The 21343-nt window shown below is 41.4% G+C and overlaps 1 protein-coding gene across 1 annotated transcript in view; it reads right to left on the bottom strand.

Moving 5' to 3' along the window:
• Positions 1–19428: 19428 nt before the first annotated feature.
• The window catches only part of LOC108435692 (serine/threonine-protein kinase 4-like), a 43716-nt gene continuing 41801 nt past the window's right edge, over positions 19429–21343 (bottom strand). The window contains exon 11 of the mRNA XM_017711688.2: positions 19429–20351. Within this exon, the coding sequence (XP_017567177.2) occupies positions 20193–20351 (159 nt within the window). The 3' untranslated portion in view covers positions 19429–20192. The remainder of the gene's footprint in view (positions 20352–21343) is intronic.

Below are 21343 nucleotides of genomic sequence, written 5' to 3'. Positions count from 1 at the left end.
GGGAGGTTGCCAGTCAGTCAGCAGCCGTGTTAGCTTGTATGTGGCAGTAGTCATTAGGCAGTAGTTAAGTCAGCTCCTTAACCTCCTCGTAATACAGAGGAGCCGACGACGTCCAGAGGATAAATGTCCTTACGGCAAAACGTATCGGGTTCGGAACGTCGTTGACCACAGGATGCAATTAATGCCATTCATTTGCCCCACAGAGAATACCTGCTTAGACCCAGAGTTTCTAATCTGAGCAAGACCCCGACTACAGAATGACAACAACACTTCAGAGGTCCATCACAGTCGCATAGGAAGCTGAGATGCTGTTCGATTCTGCATGCGATGGTATTATCAGCCTGTTTCAGCCTTTTGCTGAGATGAAGCTCTGTAGGGAGGATGCACAGCTGTGGGTGGTGATGTGGGTCTTGTTTTTCTGACTTCTCGTGACAGCTGGAATAATTGTGGATAAGGATTAATTACAACCTAGCTCTTTGGATCATTTGATTCTTTGAATCACACAGAGTGAGAACTGGCAGATGGATGCCCTTTGCAGCAAGAATGCTTTGTTGGGGGCATTCATGCAGGAGGTGTGTCAAGAACTTGGTTAACTGGCTGACAGGAAAGTAGAAATAAATACTGCGATTTAGAGTTCATTATTTTAAAGTGAAAACCCTTGCATGCCAAACGTCAGAAGATGTTAAATCAGATGAGAGAATGCTCTACATGCGTATTCATGAGTAGGGCTGAATGATCAATTACTTCCGTCTAAAAATCCCAGCTTAAAAGAGAACAATTTTCAAATCACAAAAGCTGCAATTTTAAATATATACCCTAGTTAATTATACATCATACCAAGCTTTGTAACAACAAAAATCTTGTGAACTGGCAGTCGGGCACATATTCAGCATCCAAAGAAACGGATGTGCTAGTCTTCTTGGCGAGAAAAGACCCGGAGCTTAATTTATAGACTATAATCATCATCAAAACCACAAACTGATACCTTCCTTAAATGATTTAGCCCTAACTGAACTCATTCTGTGTGTTGCAAGTACACTAGTAGGCAATAATGAAAGATTGAAAGATGAAAGTCATGTAAAAGATTAAGATACCCATATTTAGTCCCACAAGGGGGACATTCACCTCTGCATTTAACCCATCCGGGCAGCGAAACACCACATACACATTAGTGAAGACACACTTCGCCCTATCCACGGCACCCAGGGAGGAGCTGGGGGTTAGGTGCCTTGCTCAAGGGCACTTAAATCAAACCAGCAACCTTCTGGCCACAGGCCTGGTTCCCTAACCTCCAGCCCACGACTGCCCTGAACGAGGAAAGAAAAGCAAGGGGAGATTTCAGTGCACAGAGTGACATGCAAACTACTGGAAACAGACACATCCCATTTTACCCTCATATAGATATACATATGCAACACACCCTAATTTGTGCAGTTGAGAATCAGTTAGAGGAAAGTATTGAACAGGCTAGTCGTAATGCAAATAAAAAATAAACCTTGTGCAGTCAAGGACTACTCTACAAGCTTGTTTACACCTTGCATTAATATGTTTGTATGTCTATATCATATCTTAAATACTTTGGCAAACTGTGACTATTAAAGCTGGGCTTTCAGTTTGTGCCATAAATGTCAAAACTGGGCCAAAACATGAGTAAAAAACTGCTATCATCACTGTAGGATTCTACGTCATTGTCAGCACTGAATAGCAATTTACAGTGTATAGTGTTTCGCTGCCCGGATGTGTTAAATGCATAGATGAAATTTCCCCCTTGTGGGACTAAATATGGGTATCTTAATCTTTTACGTGACTATATAATAGAGTATATTACGTGATACACTATATATATATATATATATATATATATATATATATATATATATATATATATATATACACACACCCGTGACCCTGAGGGAGAAGCGGCTTAGAAAATGGATGGATGGATGGATGGATATACACACACACACACACACACACACACACACACACACACACATATATATATATATATATATATATATATATATATATATATATATATATATATATATATATATAAAAACACATTTTTCACCTTGTAGCACTTTTACTGTGGTGAGTTCTAGTGTACAGCTGTTCCCACTGATTTCCATTTCTAGCACTACGCTGATTATAGCTGCCACTTGTATTGTCAGTCAAAGATGTATCTAGAACCTCTGGAAGGCCTAGAGTGATGTTTCATGTAAAATGCCTTCCACCTATTGGCAATCAAAATGTGAATGATTTCTCTGTCACAGCGTAATAATGCCGATGATTATTTTGACGCGTTAGGACTTCTTGTCGGCTCCTAATGTCCTTACTAATAGGAGAGCTTCCTTAGCTATATCTGCGTAGCACTTGCAGACTTTACATGCAAGCATGGTTCTTCTTAATTAAAATGAACTAAAAAGTACAGACTTTTTTTTTAATTCCCATAAATCATTAGACCTTCTCAGAAGGCCTTGAAGGCCTGAGGGTTTCCCACTGTTGTATCGATTCCATTTATTTGTTTCACTGTAATGCAGTCACACTGTCTCCAGATGTTGATGCATCACCGTGCTGCTTCTGTGATCAGCACCACTGCTGATAGACAAGAGAGGGAAGTTAAGACTTATAATTACACATAGAAACCACATTACACTTACAATTGCACTGCGTGTGGTCAAGATCCGTCTCTGACTACGTCTGAATGTGGTTTGAGTGGCTCAGTCGTAATCTGATCGCAGTGTGTGGTGCGGGTGTTTACACCCGGCCCATCAAACGGTGAAAACTGATCTTGCATTTCGAACATAAACCTGTCGGTGAAAATGCTGGTCGATTCAAGGTGTAAACGGCTTCTTTCATGTACAGTTGAAATCTTCTGTTAAACCTGCCACTATTTTGCGCCTGAAGCTCAGATGTTCGTCTGTTTAGACTTTAAATACTCAAAGAATAACAAGCTAAAAAAGACCAAAATAGAAAATAGAAGTTCTGATTTACATGTACAAATTACATTATTTTACATTACATTGAGTGTTTTTATATGCACTCGATAATAATCATAATCGGATTTCTGCAGGTAACCGATTATTCAAATTGTCATGTCAACAGCACACTCTGATTTCTTAGATCGGAATAAGGTCTAGAAATCTGATTAGATAAAGAGGCTGGGTTTGAGCTCAGCAGTCAGATTTCTCAGTGCTGTGAACTCTTACTCTGATTTCTTTCTGATCTCTCAGTCTGAGCACGTGCGAAAGCAGACGGCGGTACCAGAAATAAGCGAGCAGCGTCGCTGTGAGGCGCAGAGAAACACTTTTGGAGCGACGTTGAAACCAAATGCATGCATGACGAAATGAAGGATTTAAATATTCTTCATCTTCTAGATGATGCATGTTCATATAACAGGTAAAGTGGCGCAATGTTTGAGTTTTACATCACGTCTTCTGCTGCGAGTTTACTGGCTGGTTGCAAAGCAGGAATCCGATTACTGTCTGACTCATGCAGACCTGGAGTTTCCCCATCGTCTGATTACCCAGTGCATGTAAATGCATTGATCTGATTACTGATTTCACAATCTGATTTTCTGCAGTTATCAGATTATTAAGTACATGTAAACACGCTCAATGTTATTACTAGTGTTATTGATATTGATCATGATTTTAATCATTTAACCACATATAAAGCATTTTTACCTTGCTAAATTATTACTCTCAGTCTATTACGCCAAAGTTGATACTGATGTATAACCAAATTGACGTTTGTATGCGCCTATTTTAAGATCAAATTTAGATGTATGCAGCTTTGATGAATATGAGCCAGTGTTGCATGTTGTCATCTTACAGATACTCGAATATTCAAATAATCTAGAATGCCCATCCTTATTGTGCAGTGTTTCAATATATTCACACATATAAGGTTTTTTTGTTTTTTAACCCTTGTCTGGTCGACCCACCACGTTAATGTATTTTTTTTAATCAATACAGCCAAAAATTATGTAAAAATTCCAGATGTTTAAAATAACACAAGTGTCCAGTGTAGAGTTCTCCTTTAGCAGCTGTAGCCAGTCAGCAGCCTGTCCATGTTATTCACCCTCACAGACACACACACACCCTAACCACAGGCCATGTAGGAGGAGAAGAGAGTGAAGGACACAGCACCTCCTCACTTTTACTGCCCGCGGGTTCAGCCCAGCACCACATGTGTAGTATAAATGTGTGGGGGGTGAACAGAGTGAAGCTCTGAAAACGGGTTATTTTATATGTTCTTCACAGAAAATGAGTTAAGACCAAGGATCTGAGGCAGAAATAATGGAATTTTGGAATCATTTTGGTAAACATGGAAAATCCCACAGACTGGGAGACCACACAAGGGTTAATGGCAATCAGCCTATAATTTTAGCATCATAGCAGCGCCATCAGAATTCAGTTTACAGGCAGTGTGTCACTGTTTCACCATGAAAACACTGCCCTGTGTGTTCAGACTTCACGTGATTAAACTGATGTAGATGCTCTGCAGTATTCAAGCTGTACTGATGTGAACCGCTTTGAAGCGAAAGGCAGTTTAAACGACACACATGCCTGCACGCTCCTTTACTGCCTATCACCTGATGCATGTCTAACGGTTTGAAATCAGTGGGTCTTTTTGCATTTGCCTCCCTGTCTGTGCACTAATCTGTCCCACTAACCAGCTCAATACAGAACAATGCAGTCATAATGTGCACTGCTTGAACATGAACAACCACAAAGACTCAGCTGCTGAACCTCCCTGTAATCAGTATTAGCACTGCGGTTTGTTAATGATGAAACCCTAAACCATTTGATGCACCTTCTATTGACTGAGCGACTGCACTGACCATGCTGACTACTACAGAACGTGAATAACCCTGAAAGGCCTGAACTGACCAGAAGGACAGCAGAGCAACAATTCAGTTCCACTGCAGTGACTCAGAAAACATGCTGCCTTTAAGACTGTGAGACTCACATTAGCTCCACTCACCTGAAGGACTAAGTAGTTCTAATGGTTCCATACAACTCGTGACTATTACAAACGGAGCGGCCTCTACTGACCTGAATCACTGTTGAAAAGAGGTTTGTATTGTTTTTATCGTTTTTTTTTTCTGATGTCATACGTGTTACAGTGTAAAAAAATCTAAAAGAAAAATGGTCTGTATGTTTTTTTTACTGTTTGACTGCATGATGTGGTTCAAAAGTGTTTTGTTTTCACCTAAAAGATGTATTTATTTATTTTTTTTGTTTGTTTATTTACATATTTCATGACACTTGGTTAGCATGGTGCTCCACAGCACAGCAGGCGAATTAGAGCTGGGAATCGATCCCAGAGTCCAGGCAAGCTTTCCATTCTACAAAGATATGTTCAAGTTTGTCTGCAGCCCCTTGGAGATGTTCTACTGTCACTGTGCAGATAAACGGAAAACACAATAATTACGCGTGAAATACTACAGATGCACCAAAATTTCTGTCACCAAAACTTCTGGCGCAGACTTCTGAAACTTCTTGACTGAGAAAAAAAAAAAACACACACAATAGGCCTAAAATAAAGATTTAATGATGATGAAATAGGAATGGTCATTAAAGCACTGTTTGCTTTCTTCTCTGTCCTGAGCCTGTCAACGCAGACGAGTTCAAACAGTTTGAGCCGCAGCAGATCAACAGTGAAAACAACTGTTTTGAGTTTCTATGAGAAGCATTTGCAATCAAATCACGCTTGTCACATCACATTTACACAGGTGGGAAGTGAATGAAAATCTTATATATATATATACATACACCAACTCTGAATATACACATATACATAATATACACTAGTATGGCACTAGAATCTCGTTCATGTTGAGTATCAAAAGGAGATACAACATCCAAGAACTTCTCCACGACAAATTTGATTACATCCAAAAACAACATCCCACTCGATACGCAGAAAACGGCAAAACAAAGAATCAACTAAAGAATAGTGGAATCCGTTGCTCTGGATGGCCGACTGTTCTTGGTTGTTGAATTTCTGGATCCATAGCCTACATACTATAATCTTTTTGTAAGCTAATTTATGGGAACTGTTTTTTATTCGTCATTCGCTTTTTGGCTGATTTTATCCCGAATTTTCAGTTTGAGCTTCAGCCGAGAATTTTCATTTTTGTGCGGCACCAGCAAATACACTCTGGCAACGTTCTTCACTCATGAAACCTGAAAACCCTGTGACACCAAATGCGTGGCAGAAACACACCAGCCATGAACAAGACGCCGTTGTTTTCCTGGTATTGAATCGGCGTCTGTTCACATGAGCCCTCCTGGTAATTTCCTGGGAACTGTGCTAAGTTAGGTGGAGATGCAGGTCAAGTCAAAGTTTATTTACGCAGCACTTTTTACAGTAGGTGTTGTCGCAAAGCAGCTTTACAGAAAAATCCGGGTCCGAGCCCCCAAGAGCGTCGCCGATGGTGACAGTGGCAAGGAAAAACTCCTTAAGAGCAAGAGGAAGAAACCTTGAGAGGAACCAAGACTAAGAAGGGGAGCCCATCCTCCTCTGGACCGCACCGGACATCAAACAGCGTTAGTATAAAATATTAGAACATAAAACGGGGAAAAACACGTGGAGCAATGGTTCATTAGATTGTTTGTTTGAGTTTATGCAGCAGCAGCAGGAGGATGGTCAGTTCATGAGGGTGAGGTTTGCACAGCTTTGTACAGAGTGAAGCTCCATGGTTGTCAAATCGATGGAGACCAGCCAACGGAGATGGAGCTCTGGTGACTCTAGCAGCTCTGGTGGCTCCCATGTGGCAACTCAGGCAAACGTCGCTCAGGGGCTCAAACAGAGAGAGAGAGAGAGAGAGAGAGAGAGAGAGAGAGAGAGATTAACAGGACAGGTCTGTTTATGGAGAGATGTTAGAGAGTCAACAACTCTGTCAGTTTAATGTGTTCACACTTAACAACTGTCTGTTTAATTCCTGTTAAATTCCTGCGTCCATACATTCAGTCCGTGCATTAAATGGCTGATGTCTTGATTTTTGGAACTGAGAATCAAGAAGGTTGTTGTGTTGAATCGTTTCCATCCATCCATCCATCCATCCATCCATCCATCCATCCATCCATCCATCCATCCATCCATCCATCCATCCATCCATCCATCCTCAACCGCTTATCCAGGTCCATTCGTGGGGGCAGCAGCCTAAGCAAAGAGGCCCAGGCCTCCCTCTCCCCTGCCACATACTCCAGCTCTTCCGGAGGGATACCGAGGCATTCCCAAGACAGTCGAGAGATATAATCCCTCTAACGTGTCCTGGGTCTTCTCCGGGGTCTCCTCCCCGTCGGACATGTCTGGAACACCTCCCTAGGGAGGCGTCCAGAGGCCATCCTTACCAGACGCCCGAACCACCTCAACTGGCTTCTCTCAATGTGGAGGAGCAGCGGCTCTACTCCGAGCCTCTCCTGAATCGCTGATCTTCTCACCCTCTCTCTAAGGGAGAGCCTGGCAACCCTGCGGAGAAAGCTCATTTCAGCCGCTTGAATCAGTGAATCATTGAACTGTGAAGCTAGTGAAGCTAAACTGAGCAGGTCTTTAAGTAGACCTTCAACATCTGGCTTGCCATCTTGACGTCTTAGTCAGCTAGCAACTACACATGCACACTTACCGCTTTCATCCTTCCACACAGGGGGGCTTTCGCTTCAAGTGGGATGTTGTTTTCAGGTGCAATTAAAGCTGTAGTGGAGAAGTTCTTGGGTGATGTTTCTCCTCTTGATATTCAACATAAACAGAGTCCATAAATGTTTCACACAGGAGCTGAAATGGCTGCATTTGGCTATTTTCACTTTTGATCTGCTGCCGCTCAAACTGTTTGAACACGTCTGTGCTGAACCATTTCATCAGCTCCACTTACTGTATAGCTGCACTTACAGACTGTAGTCCATCTGTTTCTCTGATACTCTGTTACCCTGTTCTTCAGTGGTCAGGACCCCCATGGACCCTCACAGAGCAGGTACTATTTGGGTGGTGGATCATTCTCAGCACTGCAGTAACACTGACGTGGTGGTGGTGTGTTAGTGTGTGTTGCGCTGGTCTGAGTGGATCAGACACAGCAGTGCTGCTGGAGTTTTTAAACACTGTGTCCACTCACTGTCCACTCTATTAGACACTCCTACCATATTGGTCCACCTTGTAGGTGTAAAGTCAGAGACGACAGCTCATCTGCTGCTGCAGTTTGTGTTGGTCATCCTCTAGTCCTTCATCAGTGGTCACAGGACGCTGCCCACAGGACGCTGTCGGCTCGATATTTTAAGTTCTCAGTCCAGCAGCGACACTGAAGTGTTTAAAAACTCCAGCAGCGCTGCTGTGTCTGATCCACTCAGACCAGCGCAACACACACTAACATCACCACCACCACGTCAGTGTGACTGCAGTGCTGAGAATGACCCACCACCCAAACAGTACCTGCTCTGTGAGGGTCCATGGGGGTCCTGACCACTGAAGAACAGGGTAACAGAGTATCAGAGAAACAGATGGACTACAGTCTGTAACTGTAGAACTACAGAGTGCAGCTATACAGTAAGTGGAGCTGATAAACTGGACAATGAGTGTAGAAACGAGGAGGTGGTAGAAAGTTATGCCTGACCGCTGTGCAATCACACACATTCACACCTAGGGGCAGTTCAGCGTGTCCAGTAGGCCTGACTGCATGTCTTTGGACTGTGGGAGGAAACCCATGCAGACACAGGGAGAACATGCAAACGGCATTTAGCTGTTAGCTCCTACAGTCGATCTTAACTAGCTAGCTTTAGCTCGAATGTTGCTGTTGTTTTGCTTTGACAGTTTATTCAGCTCATTCTGGTCACCACTGGGGGAAAAGCCGGCTGGACGCAGCTCAGTTCAGTCCCTTATTCACGTTGGTACAGTTAAGACCAAAGTGAACAGAACCCCTCAACTGGAAAAGTAAATTAAACCAGGATCGGGAATGGAATTCCTCTACTGACACAGAATCAGGGGAATAAATGCTGATACTGATGTTTATGGATGACGGCAAGTAGTGGCCACTGATCCTGATGAGCTGATATACTGCTCAGCATTTAAGTCCCAAAATTTTCCAGTGACAAAGCTGACATCGGCGACCTGATAGCAACATAGGGCATTGCCTAATTGATCAGCCCTATGAATTATGATTGTTGACGATGCTCTGTTTATGCTTTGGAGGTTGTTGTGTCCTTTTTGTGTCGGCTGTAATAAGCTGTGTATGTATAGCACCGTGCGCTCTACCTGTGGTCAGTTTTTACAAAGTGCTGTATAATTCCATGTTTTAGTTAATTATTTTCACAACTTTGAGAAAATGTAACTAATTTCGAGTAAACAAGTCAAAATATTGAGAAAATATCATTTCAAAATATGAAGCCGAAAATTCAAGGAATCATTATTTTGAGATATTAAATCAAAATATTAAGAAAATACGTCATTTTGAGACGTCAGAATTTCAAGAAAGTTAATAATAAAAAAAAAAAAAAAAAAAAATTAATAATAATTTTGAAAACAAGTCATTATTTTAAGTCCCAATTTTACAGCATCAAAGCTGACATCTGTGACCTGATGCAACGTAGGGCATTGCCTAATTGATCAGCGCTATGAATTATGATTGTTGACGATGCTTTGGAGGTTGTTGTCTCCTGTGTTTTCATCAGTGAAATGCTGTGTATGTATAGCACCGTGCGCGCTACCTGTGGTCAGTTATAGAACGCATTTTAATACCCCTCTGTTTTCACAAAGTGCTTCATAATTCATTTTTTCCATTCAGGCTTTGTTGGCCGGTTGGCTTATTTTATTTATTTCTGCTTGTCTCCATGCCAACTACCTCCTCAGCATGACAGCATCCCATAACTTTTTCCTTTCTGTGTCTTGGTCTTCAAAACAAATCTGCATTTCTGCTCTTTGTGTTCTCGTCCAGCGAGCGAGTGTCAGCAGCCTAATGGCTGGAGTATTGTGTTGCTGATATCCCGCCTAATATACCCCCCCACCCCCACGAATCATCTCCGCGCTCACGTTACGGAAGGCTGGTTCTGAAGGGAAGCACATTAAAGGTAACTCAAGCTTTGCTCCTGGGACGGTCAGGAATTCTCACACTCCAGTGCATTTCTTCACTCGTCTCTCTCGGAGTTTGTTGCTGATGTAGAAGCTCTGCTGATTCTGCTCTTTCGGCGGAAAGCTGGGAGTGTAGGGAAGTGCTACATGTTTGTTACGCTAAGTAAAGTCAACAAATATGCAAACCAGATTATACAAAACCCTGTGATGAAATCATAACGGAGTCAGATTTATGAAGTCCCGTCAGGTCAGAGAGGAAGACAACACGCTTCTTCTTCTCTGCGTCTGGCAGGATGTAACCATCCTGACTTTGTGTGTCACAATATTTATTTATTAAAATGTTGACTTACTGTGACTCTGTAGCACAGAAATAATCGGAAGTCAAAATCTCAAGAAAGAAGTAACAATTTCAGAAATATAAATCATTCTGGGATACTAAGTCAACATATTGAGATAATGTCATTATATTTAGTCAAAATATTGAGATTATTTTTAAGACAAATGGTTGAGAAAATGTAATTGTTTGTTATTGAGTCATAATATTGAGAAAAAGTAATACTTTTTGAGTTATTAAGTCAAAATATTCAGAAAATTTAATTATTTTCCAAGTTATTAAGTCAAAATACTGAGAAAATATAAGAAATGTGAAGCCAAAAATTCAAGGAATCATTATTTTGAGATATTAAAATATTTAGAAATGATCATGTGGTGGATAGCGGGAATACGTCGGACTGCACAGGCGCCTTCTAAAGCGTGCGCTCCTCATTACTGCTCTGTGGGCTGGAGCTCATCATTCAGCAGGACAGGACACGCTCACCACGTTATGAATTTCAGCTGCTACTTCCTCCACCGTTAGTTGTTTGCATATAAAATATTGTAGATTTAGAAAACAAGAGAAAGACAACACAGCAGAAACAGCCTCAACTAAACACTCACTCACCAGCCTCTTTATTAGGTACACCTGTTCAGTTGCTTGTTATCACAAATAGCTAATCAGCCAATCACACGGCTGCAACTCTCTGCATTCAGGCATGTAGAGGTGGTCAAGACCACTTGCTGAAGTGCAGACCGAGCATCAGAACGGGGAAGAAATGGGATTTAAGGGGCTTTGAACGTGGCGTGGTTGTTGGTGCCAGACGGGCTGGTCTGAGTATTTCAGAAACTGCTGATCTGCTGGGATTTTCACGCACAACCATCTCTAGGGTTTACAGAGAACGGTCCGAAAAAGAGGAAATATCCAATGAGCGGTCAGTTGTGTGGACGAAAATGCCTTGTTGATGTGAGAGGTCAGAGGAGAATGGGCAGACTGGTTCCAGATGATAGAAAGGCAGCAGGAACTCAAATAACCAACCAAAATCTCTGAGGAACGTTTCCAACACCTTGTTGAAAGTCTGGCACAAAGAATTAAGACAGTTCTGAAGGCAAAAGGGGGTCCAACCTTTTACCAGCAGGGTGTACCTAATAAAGTGGCTGGTGAGTATCATTATAAAATAAGCAAATAAAGAAATGGAAAATAATAATTGTAAATAATTACTACTAATACTTATTATCACGCGCTGAAGCTGCTCCACGCTTTGTATTAGTGAGGAGCTTCTTCTTCAGACATTACTCTGCAGTCACAGCTTCATCATATTTCTGTACCGTCATGAAGAAACTTTTATTCTGAAGCTGTAAAGCGACGGTCGAGTCTGTGGATCAAATGACCGACGGTGATCAGTCAGCTGTGCCTTTAAGACTGAAATCAGCCCAAAGTGAACGGAGAGCTTCTCTCACTCTTTCGGGGACATGCTTTGGAAGGTAAAAGCTCATTCGAAAAGCAGTCTGGGCACAGCCAATCAGAATATAGCTCATTTACATAAACCAGCCTGTTTGATTCTGTGGTAAAGTTGGAAAATAGTGATGTAAAAGTGAATTATGTCTGTTTTTATACACAAAACCACACAAATGTCATAAGTGGACCTCAAGGGGAGACGTTTTGGAAAAGGCTTTGAACTCCTGTATGCTGGAAACTTCCAGAAGCACTACATTTCTCCTGCCATCGTTAGGATGGAAGAAACACAGCTCTGTGATTCACTACACACTCTGAAATGTCCAGAATATGTACATAGGCTCTTGTGCATCTTGTTTTTTTATTTATTTATTTTTCAGGAATAGTAATACGCGCGTTTTATTTTCCAGCAGATAAAACTGCTCATATTCTGGTGCTGATATTTGTTCAGTCCATGCCACTAGAACTGTAACCAAAGATGACTCAGAAGGTGACCGCGCTGTTTTAGCCGACATAAATAACTGTTTGATGAAAAATATAACGGACAGATGCTTCGAGGTGCTACAAGCAATCAAATTGTTCGCCTACAGCATCATTAACATACATAAAAAAAATTAATATAAAATAAAACATGATTTAAAAAAATACTTTGTCTACTTTTGGTCCTTGTGGAAACTTGGGCAGCGTTTTTGTGGTCCAGGCCTGCGATTGTGTTTCTCAGAACTCTCTCCTTTCACCGCCCTTCCATATTTAGGGTGAAATAAACACCAAAGCTGGACGAGATGATGGATGTGGAACCCAAAGTCAAACGCTGACCCCGCTGAAAACTCTCCTCTGATATTTTGACTAAGAAAAGACAGGACGCGGAAACGAAAGAAGGTCTGGTATGTCATGACAGCACTCCTTTGTGCTTTGTTGACGAGGTCAAGGTCTTAAAAGAAAACATTTTCTCTTTATCATCATCTCTTTATCTGCTGTTTCATACTGTCAGTCCTTATGGGCAGTAGTTCAGAACTCACTTTAAATGTAAATATAAACATTTTTCAGCCTTCAAGTCTTCCAGGCCGGCCTCCTGTGTGATTCACCGTAGTGGCGGTGTGACTTAGTAAGACTTTCCTATACCTATAGCCTACACTGTGGTCAGTGAACCCCCCCCGCAGCCCCCCACTCGCTGTGGGAACCGTGACGGTGTGTTCTGTATTGTTGATTATTTTGCTACTTTCTAATTTCAAAGGTTCCTTGATCATTTAGAAAGATGCTATATAAATATAAGCCATGGTAACGATGATGTTGAAGATGATCATTTGAAATATGTGACTATATAATGCAAATTTAAACGTGACACTCCACCAGTATCGCTCATGAACTGACCCTCCTCCTGCTGCTCCTGTAACGAATGCTGTTTGCTACCTGGTGTCGATCAGAGGATGGGTTCTCCTTTTGAGTCTTGGTTCCTTGCCACTGTCGCCATTGGCGACGCTCATTGGGGCTCGGCCCCAGATTTTTCTGTAAAGCTACTTTGTGACGGCGCCAGTTGTAAAAAGCACCGTATAAATAAACTTTGACTTGACAGTACAGGGATAAACAGACGAGAACATCTTATCAAAAGTCCAAACTTATCAAATCCAACTTCCACAAACACTATAATTATTTTTTACTATTATTTTTATTATTAACTAGAAGGGGAAACTTCATGAATGAACTTTATGTTGGCTGGACAAAGGTTCGGTTGCTATGTTATCCCAGGTGGTTGCTAATTTATTGTTATGGAACAAAAGGTGATTGCGCAAAGCCAGGGGTAGGCAACGTGGTTCCGGCGCCGCATGCGGTACTTTGTCCTTTTGTGGCTCCGCAGCACAATTAGATATTTAGGTAAAAATAAAATAATCCTCTCCTGTAAAATAAAGCTTTTTCACAATAAATGGAGTTAATGTAGAACCGCTAATTCACCCTTTATCCATGAAGATCAGTGCAGAGGCTGCTGGTCACCATAGCAACACAGACCACAACTTCGCCCAGCTAGTAGCCAACGGCACGACAAAAAAGATTTAAGATGAACATCAATAATTCGGAGAGAAATTATTTGCGTTTATAATCACTCCAGCTGATGCGTTGAACCTGCAACGAGAAATTGTTATACACAAAAACGTCGCCAGGCTGGAGCCGCTTCTTGCTCGCCTGCTTCTTGTTTGAATTTTTCCGTTCCACCTTAAACGGTGCAACAGTCAGCTATGTAGTTAGCTACAATAATTTAAGGTGGAACGGGAAAATTCGAATAAAACTGGTGGATGAGAAACTAACCCTAGCTTCTTAAAAAGTCGAACATTCAGACATTTTACAAGAAACTTCTACTTCTGCGGGAAAGTTTCCTGCCAGAGATGTGAAAAAAGTGGCTATAGCTGAGCTGAAGCTTAGCAGAGCAAAGCGAGTCTGTGTTTTTGTTTATAGTTGTTAAACTATTCTAGTACATCAGCACATACCGAGCCATATTTACAGCCAAGATGCTGAAACATTAACTTACTTTAATAAAACGGACATGAAAAGTTGTGGCTCCCAAGCTGATTAGATCTTTGTTGACACTTGATAAAATGACTGTCGACATTTGGGTTGCCGACTCCTGCGCTAAGGTGTTCCTTGGCCATTGCCTGTTATCCCAGGTGGCTGCTTACATGCGAGTAGACACGTCTGCCAGGATCTGAGGAGCCATAGGAGAGACGTCTATTGAAACTGAGACCTGTCGAGCATAGTAACTGATGTAGCTGGTAGAGAGGTAAGCAATATGTCCTGGGACGATGCACCATGATGTCTTCCAAGAGTTCTTAAAAGTGTCATATTCAGAACATCAAATGACACAGAGGATGATCATGAATCTGGTTTATTAGCCACACAAGTAAAAACAGACAGACATATCAGGTTTAACCACTTGCAAATAGATGTTCTTTGCATAATTTAAGGCACATTACAAAGTCCTTGCTCAGGACCAACAACAGGACGAGGAACGTGTTCTGACATTGGTTCTGTATTCACACTGCGTGTAAGAAAGAAGAAACATGACTATGAGATTCGACAGCATGCCCATTCATTTAATACAGGATGTAACAGACTCAAATATGGATAATATAGTCACTGTACGTCTTTAGCTGATTATCCAAAAGAAAGACGGTTTATATACTACATTATGTTTTCTGCGTTAGGCGTCTCTCCCCACCACCAACACTGAGATGGCGAAGGCGAATGGACCTTTCCTGTGCAAACCTGCCTTGGCACACTTGGAAAATACTGGCCACACTGAAGACTGAGCACTTGAGTCTTTCACAAGACCTGGCATCTGTCTCACGAAGCAGGATTTCCTCCCAAACCAGACAACTTTATGCGTAGTTTAATCTAATCTAGCCCTGGATTGTGTTTCACAATGACTGCGTTTATATGCACTTAATGTTCCGATAACTGCAAAAAATCTGATTTTGTCGGTAAGCTGACTGACGCGTTTACAGGCACTTCAGCAATCAGATATTGGGGGAAATTCCGTGTCTACGAGTCAGGCGGTGATTGGATTTCTGCTTTAAAACCAGCCAATAAAGTCACAGAAGACAACGTGACTTAAAAATAACGTAAAACTCAAACTTCATGTCGTGGCTTCTTTTTTTATTTAATTTTTTTAAATAAACGTCACACTTTTTACACTTTACCTGGAAATATGAACATACATCATCTAGATGATGAAGAATATTTAAATCCTTCATTTCGTTAAGCATATAACTGACTTTGCTGCTTATTTCCGGTGCCGCCGTCTGTTTTCACACATGCTCAGACTGAGAAATCCCGAAAGAAATCAGAGTAAGAGCTCACAGCACTGAGGAATCTGATTACGGAGCTCAAATCCAGCCTCTTTATCAGATTTCTTAATTGGGTTTTTAGACCTTACTCTGATCTTTGAAATCAGGGTGTGCGGTTTACAATTGAATAATCAGGTAACTGCAGAAATCTGATTTTAATGGGATTACTGAGTGCATGTAAATGCACTGAGTGATGGATCACTTTCTACCAGGATGCATCACCACAGCAACATACGCTGCACTCCTAACTTGTTCCACAGCCGGATGCGGTCAGGATTTCCAATCAGGGACGAATCAGGGACGAATCAGGGACGAATCAGGGACAGCCTTTTGGCAGAGGTGGACAGCCTGCAGTGCCCCCCCCCCCCCCCCACTTTGTGACTTGGAAAATATTGCTTTCATAGCTTTCATGCGACTGGCTGTTTGACATAAACGTCACACTTTCTTGTGCTCAAGCACCAAAGTTCCTAAATGTCTTGACTGCATTTGTTAGGTGTTGCGAAACTTGGTAACCCAGTCCGAGTTGAACGTGCTTCGTCAGACAGACGCCAGGCAAATGTGGTTGTGTGCTATTACTGGGGCATGATTTAAATGAGCTATTTAGAATTTAGTTTAAATACATGCTTTCTGAACAAGCCTGAAAGGAATGGTGAGCAGTATTTAAGCATTACAAACCATATAAAAGTATCCTGAGTCAATAACACCTGAGTCTAACTTGTACAAACATGCAACCTCCTGCTATACAACAAAGGCATGATGGGTTTCGGAAATGACTAAGACTGTTGAACAAAACCAAAGTCCCTCACAGCTTCAGCAAAGCACCAAACGTTTGAAAGGAAAAATAAAAAAGACAATTAAACTGGTAAATCAATTCTGCCATTACAGCAAGAAAAAATGCATGGAGCTGATGCACTGGCTTACAGTCGTCTACAAATAAAATGATGCCCTTTTGAAATGTCCATGGCCAGCATAACTAAATACACCCCTTATATATATGGGAGGTGAATCCCGCCAAAAGGAAAATGAAAACAGTAAAATGAAAATGCAAACCTCTTTTTGCCATTTCTTTTTCCAAACACCTGTGAAAACATCCTGCCAAAACTGAAAATGAAACGACTTCACTTGCAATTTCATTTTTCACAAGCACGAGCCGTTTGTCACAAAAATAAAAATACTGTGAAAAACCAGAATAAGGACTAAAATGTTTATTTTTATTTTTGTCACAAACGGCTCGAAAAAATGAAACTGCAAGTGAAGGCATTTCATTTTCAGTTTTGGCAGGATATTTTCGCAGATGTTTGGAAAAAAAATGGCAAAAAAGAGGTTTGCATTTTCATTTTACTGTTTTCATTTTCATTTTCTTTTAGGCAGGATTCCCGTATATATACAGCCAAGACAATAATGTATGTGCCTCACGTTCAAGTGAATCGTCACGCGCCCTACAGGGACCTGCAGAGTATAAGAATATGTTCATATACAGCATTGAAAAACAAACAGGTTTAAGCTTAGAACCATGTCCAGTTGGCGTGCAGTCACAGCACCAGGACAGCTTTTACTGTGGAAGTGAATACGTTGGTGTTTACAGTCGGCTGCTCAGATAGTCCATCATGCAAATAAGCCCCTGTATCAAGCAGCATTACTTAGCAAATAAGGATGCACCGATATGGGAACTATGTGCCGATATCTGATATTTTTAGGGATGAAAAGATATCGAAATCATATCAGTATCGGCAGATGATCATTTCGTTATTTATTTATTTATTTTAAAGTAAAAATCAGCCTTGGACGTTTCGATTAGGTCGTTCTTTCAATCTGATAACCGATGTGTTTATTGAATCCAGAAGAAAAAATGTCTGTATTTCATTCGTTTTACTGCATTTGTAACACTATACACACACAAATGCTAAATTTCTTCATAGCGCCAATCTTTATGGACTTAGTACCAATTGATATGATTATGTATCAGCGAAACTGGGTAAAAATTAGTTAACTAATTCATTAATTTGTTCATTAATTAATTAAGAGCCTAACATAGTGTCACCTAAACATTCCAGCGGTTCATTAATATACCAACAATTTCTGGTTCGAAAAAGCACCCAAATCATCTGCCCGATGCTTTTTTAATGCAAAAACCTGCTGATTCTGATATGATTAGTATTTGCTGGAATAAGAAGTAGCCACTAGTTCCACAAACGGTGAAACTGTGCTTTACTGAATGCCCAGATGCATGTAATGTTTGCTTCCCGAGTTCAGAGCTCCAGTGATCTAACTGTTAATCATGTGTGTCTGTAAGCTGGAGAAATCTGCTAAAGTGGAATAATTTGACATCTTTAGATGATACTGGACAGGACAACCGTTTGACATTCTAGGTCTAGAACGGAGGTCTTCAGCCTCCTCCGGCTCATGGACTCCACCTGAACAGAGGGAAGTCGACTGAAAGATGAAGCTGAAGTGATGCATGTTGGACTCGAGCCTTTTCAGAATATTCGAATGTAGAGTGGAATGTTTTTGAGCTGAAAAAGCTTCCTGAGCAAAATGGAAAAATCATGAGGTAAGCTTTAAAACATGCACCGCTGCTCTTTCTGAATGGGCTTTTTAGCAATGACAGGTGTTGCCCGTCCTCTCGGTCTTTAACTGACACTAGTTTAACGGTGTTTAACTCAATTGCACTTTCGTAGAAGGCGTTCACTGCAGGAACGCATCCTGCAGAATTCCAGCAGGGACAGGAATCACGTCAGATTGTGTCTAAACTGAGCTTGTTTCATTTGACAGCGTGTCAGAAATGTGACAAAAGCAGCGTTTAAAAACACCAAACATGTGCAACTCTCCTCACTTCCCTCCAGCTTTACAGGGGCATTCCACCAAATCCTTTGAAAATCAAATCATTGAGATGTAAAGAGTGGTTTGATGTGAACTGTTTCAATGTAGAGGTTCAGATGTCTTTACAGTGGTGGTGATGGGAACCAGGGGTCGCCATGACTACAATACAAATATAGACATTTTATTTTACTATCCAGAACCACCAGAGAACCTACACGAGCTGTTATATGTATGATGATGAAACCGTTTTAGTTTTAAAAGTTTTTTTTTTTTTTTTTTTTTTTAGGTACTGTAGCTGGTACTGTATGTACATATGTATCTGTTGTAAATCAATATATACATATACACACCAGCCACTTTATTAGGTACACCTTGCTAGTAAAAGGTTGGACCCCTTTTATCTTCAGAACTGTCTTAATTCTTCATGGCAGACTTTCAACAAGGTGTTGGAAACGTTCCTCAGAGATTCTGGTTGGTTGAGTTACTGCTGTCTTTCTATCATCTGGAACCAGTCTGCCCATTCTCCTCTGACCTCTCACATCAACAAGGCATTTTCGTCCACACAACTGACCGCTCACTGGATATTTCCTCTTTTTCGGACCGTTCTCTGTAAACCCTAGAGATGGTTGTGCGTGAAAATCCCAGCAGATCAGCAGTTTCTGAAATACTCAGACCAGCCCGTCTGGCACCAACAACCACGCCACGTTCAAAGCCCCTTAAATCCCCTTTCTTCCCCGTTCTGATGCTCGGTCTGCACTTCAGCAAGTTGTCTTGACCACCTCTACACGCCTAAATGCACTGAGTGGCCATGTGATTGGCTGATTAGCTATTTGTGATAACAAGCAACTGAACAGCAACTGTACCTAATAAAGTGGCCGGTGAGTGTGTGTATATATATATATATATATATATATATATATATATATATATATATACACATACACACACACACACACACTATATTATATTATTATTATATGTATAATGTTTTAGGCCAAAAGCCTTGCAAAACTAAAAGCTTTGAGAGGCATTACATGTTTGACATCACCACCCTGAACAATTCTGACTCAGTAAGTTTCTCTAGAACAGAGCATTTTCACACCAAACCACTCTGAACGACTTTAAAGCTGTTCTTAATTAAAATAATGTAATATTACTCAAATGATTAGTTTCCACCACTGAAATGGGATTGAGGGGAAAAAACCCTTGAAGTACCAGATGAGAGCCTTGATTGAAGACCTCTGCTTTAGAAGATTACTAATTAGAATATGCAAATCATTTAATTGTGTGTTTTATGACTACAAAACTTTGGAAATTGTCTGCAGAACAGTGACGCTACACCGAACTGTATACAAAACAGCGCATACAAACTCAAGTAGCATTAAAAAAAAACCAAAAAAAAAAACCAAAGCACTGAGCAACACAAAGTGGTGTAAACATATAAAGACAGTGTATGAAAATGTTGTTCCCTGGCTTTTTGAGTCCAATAGTACCACCAGTCTAGTACCAACAGCAGTGGAGACGCAGCATCAGAGATAAAAATACCAAAAAATAAACAAAATAAAATAAATGCACAGCAAGAACCTTATAAGTTAGGCAAAAATATCATGCAGGACAGCATGGATTGGTTCTGTGAACTTTCACATGTACCTTCATCGGTAACTGACAGTGTCCTCCTAAACAAAGTGAGATAAGCCAGCTCAGAAGTTTTGCTGGCGACGCTTCTTGGCCTCAATGGCATCAAGGATGGGCTGGCGCTTGGCCTGGTAGCGCTGGCGGATCTCCTCAATCTCCTGTTCCATCTGAGGGTCCAGAGAGGCCAAACGCCTCCTCAGCTCCTCCACACTCCAGGAACGTATCTGCAAAGATAGATGAATGGATGGATGGGAGGATTGGGGAAGTACAATAATGCACAAACATTTAGCAAGTGAAAAATATTTAATGCTAAAGTGAGAGCGAGGCAAACCACAGCAGTAATAAATAAGTCCAAAGGCCAAATGCATGCAGAGGCATGAAACGCAGACCTCAGACATTTTCAGCACGAAGACCTTCCTTGTGAATCCCAGAAGACTTCTTAGTGGCCTTTACGAGCATTCTGCCACTATTTACTGCAGCAATCAATGAGATAAAAATAACGAGCGTCTCCATTCCGAGACGGGAGTCATCTCATCGGCTAGGACCCGAGATTAAACTGTCATGCTGGAAGGACTAAGAGGGCAAGCAGTGCTGTGGGGATGCTTCTTCTAACAGGGCTCGAGTTCAAAAGAGTCAAATGTCTCAAAAGACACCTCAACTACACTGGAACTACTTAAAATATTAAGACATGACGTTCAACACAATATACAACAATCAGGCTAAACATCATGACCACCTCCTTGATTCTACACTCACTGTCCACTTTATCAGCTCCACTTACTGTATAGCTGCACTTTGTAGTTCTACAGTTACAGACTGTAGTCCATCTGTTTCTCTGATACTCTGTTACCCTGTTCTTCAGTGGTCAGGACCCCCATGGACCCTCACAGAGCAGGTACTATTTGGGTGGTGGGTCATTCTCAGCACTGCAGTAACACTGACGTGGTGGTGGTGTGTTAGTGTGTGTTGTGCTGGTGCGAGTGGATCAGACACAGCAGTGCTGCTGGAGTTTTTAAACACATTAGACACTCCTACTTTGTCGGTCCACTTTGTAGATGCAGTCAGAGCTGATAGCTCATCTGCTGCTGCACAGTTTGTGTTGGTCATCCTCTAGTCCTTCATCAGTGGACACAGCACTGCTGTGTCTGATCCACTCAGACCAGCACAACACACACTAACACACCACCACCACGTCAGTGTAACTGCAGTGCTGAGA

This window comes from Pygocentrus nattereri, chromosome 26 (assembly GCF_015220715.1).
Source record: "Pygocentrus nattereri isolate fPygNat1 chromosome 26, fPygNat1.pri, whole genome shotgun sequence".
NCBI lineage: Eukaryota > Metazoa > Chordata > Actinopteri > Characiformes > Serrasalmidae > Pygocentrus > Pygocentrus nattereri.
The sequence above is the reverse complement of the archived record's forward strand: the minus strand, read 5'-3'. Positions and strand labels throughout refer to the sequence as shown.